This window comes from Crinia signifera, chromosome 5, assembly GCF_055691185.1.
Source record: "Crinia signifera chromosome 5, ASM5569118v1, whole genome shotgun sequence".
NCBI lineage: Eukaryota > Metazoa > Chordata > Amphibia > Anura > Myobatrachidae > Crinia > Crinia signifera.
In genome coordinates, this window is record NC_139221.1 from 105,387,162 (window position 1) to 105,389,830 (window position 2,669).

A 2,669-nucleotide genomic window follows, 5' to 3' on the forward strand; every position below is an offset into this window, starting at 1 on the left:
CCGCCCCTGCCAACCGCCCCCGTCCCAATCCCCCCATACCAACCCCCCGTCCAAAACGCCCCCATCCCAACCTCCCTCGTCCCAACCCCCCCATCCCAAACAAGAATTGCTTGAAGTTTAGCATTTCAAGCTAACCGAATGCACAACCAGTTGTGCATTAACACTTTAAGTGCAAAACAATGAACTACAGGTACAAAAACACTGAGGTAAACTGGTGCCTAAGCACTTTAAGTGCAACACAAAATGTACTAGTAGTGCATAAACAACGAGGTAAACTAGTGCCGAGGCACTTTAAGTGCAAAACAATGAACTACAGGTACATAAACACTGAGGTAAACTAGTGCCGAGGCACTTTAAGTGCAAAACAAACAAAAAAAATTAAATAAATGTGCCTATAGCTTTAAGACAAATTGCGAAAAACTGAAAACTCTGAGGTTTGCTCATTTGCAGCATTGCTTGAACCAAAGTATGGTCCATGATTATATGTGGAATAACCCGGTGCAGGGTATTGTGAGCTGTGGTGTTGGCTTGGAGCTTTTGGATTATTGAACAAACGTTCCAAGAACGCCATGTTCATTTGCTGCAATTCCCTATGACGCTCAAGAGCCTCTCTATTCATGCGTTCCTGCATTGACAGGATTTTAGAAAGAAATGAGTCCTGCATTTCAAGCTCGGCCTCTAAAAATTTGTCGATCCTTGCATTCTCCTGTGTGGACATAGCATTGTCCATTTCTCGGAGTTCTTCAACAAGGGCACTTGTCATGGCTCTAGCTGCTTGCCCCGCTTTGTTCATTTTCTTCGTTCTAGGTGGAACGTTGTAAACTGTAAAGATAAGATATAAATTGAAAATGACCATACATAAAAATAGCAGCTTTGGCAAACTATTTAATCCACCTACACACTGCTTAACACTGCGACATCACTGCAGGTTATACTTTGATAACTGTATATTATGTCACCCCCCCTTACCCTGTAAACCCCCTTCCCACAGCCTACAAGTCCCATCATGCCTTGCCACAGTTTTGCTATTAGGTAATGCTTAAACTGTGCCAAGGCATACTGGGATATGTAGTTCCACAACTGCTGGAGGACCAGTATTTGGTCATGCTGTGCATAACCCTATGCTCCACCTCTACCCCACCCCCAACCTAACCCTATAGTGTGCTATGTGTCTTTAAAAAATAAACTTACTGTTTCTCTGCAAAGTTGGGGAGACGGCACTTTGTGGAAACCCACTGTCACTGGTCGCAGCTTCCACGACCTCTTCAACGGTGACGGATATGCTGCCATCAGGGCTGGGCAGGTGGGTGGATGTTTCATGCTCACTACAATCAGGTGTGTCCTCAATTAGCAAGGGTGATGAGTGGCAGACTTCACTTGTCTGTGTATCTTCAGGGCCTTGGCTGGTTTCTGCAGCAATGTACTTTGAACTTGAAGACAGACTCACAGGATTGCAGAGAGCTGTGTGCCCGAAGACGGTTGCGCAGATATCATAATATTCCCACTCGATGCGGCTAGCCCCACTCTTTTTACGGTTGTTGTCATGCACCTTCATGAACTTCTTTCTCAGGGTCTTCAGTTTATTAACAACTTGCTGTTGTGTCCGGATCATGCCTCTGGCTTCAAGCAGCTTTGATATGTTTTTATAAACCACGGCATCTTTTACTGTGCCAGTAATTTGGCGTTTTATCTCCTCCTCACCCCTTATGCTCAGGAGCTCTCTCACTTCCTGGTCAGTCCAGTTTGCCATGATGCCTGTCTGCTCCGATCTGCGCTGTCCAGGGCTTCTCTTCCGCTTTCCAGTGCGATTAAAGATGACATCAGCATTGTGAGCCCAAACAAAGCTCCAATCAGCAGCTTTTTTAAAGTCCCGTGTACCCGATCCCGGGTACGGGACCATTCACACTGGCCGCATCCCGTGTCGATTCCGGGTCCTACCCAGGTCAGGACCTGGGTAGAGATCCCGGAATGCTGAACACAGGATATTCCTCAAAGACCCTTTCACACTGCACTAAATCCGGGGTTGATGCGCGTTCATGTGCAAAAAACCCGGGATATTTTTGCAAGTGGAAAAGGGGTATTAGTGTGTAAGTCATTTATAGTATACCATTACTTTCAAAAGAGACTCACCCCATAAAACCACATAGCCGCATTGCTATCCATCTCTTCTTGCTTACTCCCAACGGTGGGGCTAATATCAGCAGCTCCACACCGGTCGAGTTACTACATACAAGGCACCATCCGATTGCTTCATCTGTCCAGTTGTCCCTAACTAATCTACAACACTCATGATTGTTTCATCTGCTTAGTTGTTCCCACTGCCTAATAATCTACAGTACTCATTTCTGGAACTTTATTTACATCTAGTCCGCGGCACAGTCACAGTTCCTTTATGGACACATTATTCATTTATATACACAAATTCAATGACTTCCACTAATCATCCCAAACAATAATTGGCTCCCCGCTTGTTACAGGACGTACCATCTACCACCTATCAACTAAAAGTGGGTAAGAGCATTAATGGATCAAAACAAATTGTTCAGTTATTGTTTGTGAATATTTTCCATAGACATTTTTTTTTTTTGGTTAATCAAGGAGTGTTATCAGTTGAACGATTAAATTGAGCAATATCTCTTAATTGGTTTTATAATTTGAATGCTATTATA

At 44.2% G+C, this 2,669-nt stretch overlaps 1 protein-coding gene across 1 annotated transcript; it reads right to left on the reverse strand.

The window, feature by feature from the left end:
* Window positions 1-212: 212 nt before the first annotated feature.
* Window positions 213-2,003, reverse strand: LOC146079519 (uncharacterized). The gene is made up of 2 exons (XM_083186260.1): window positions 1,192-2,003; window positions 213-822 (listed from the first exon to the last, which is right to left on the reverse strand). The coding sequence occupies exons 1-2, from the start codon at window positions 1,898-1,900 to the stop codon at window positions 401-403; spliced, it is 1,131 nt and encodes a 376-aa protein (XP_083042386.1). The 5' UTR covers window positions 1,901-2,003; the 3' UTR covers window positions 213-400.
* Window positions 2,004-2,669: the final 666 nt, after the last annotated feature.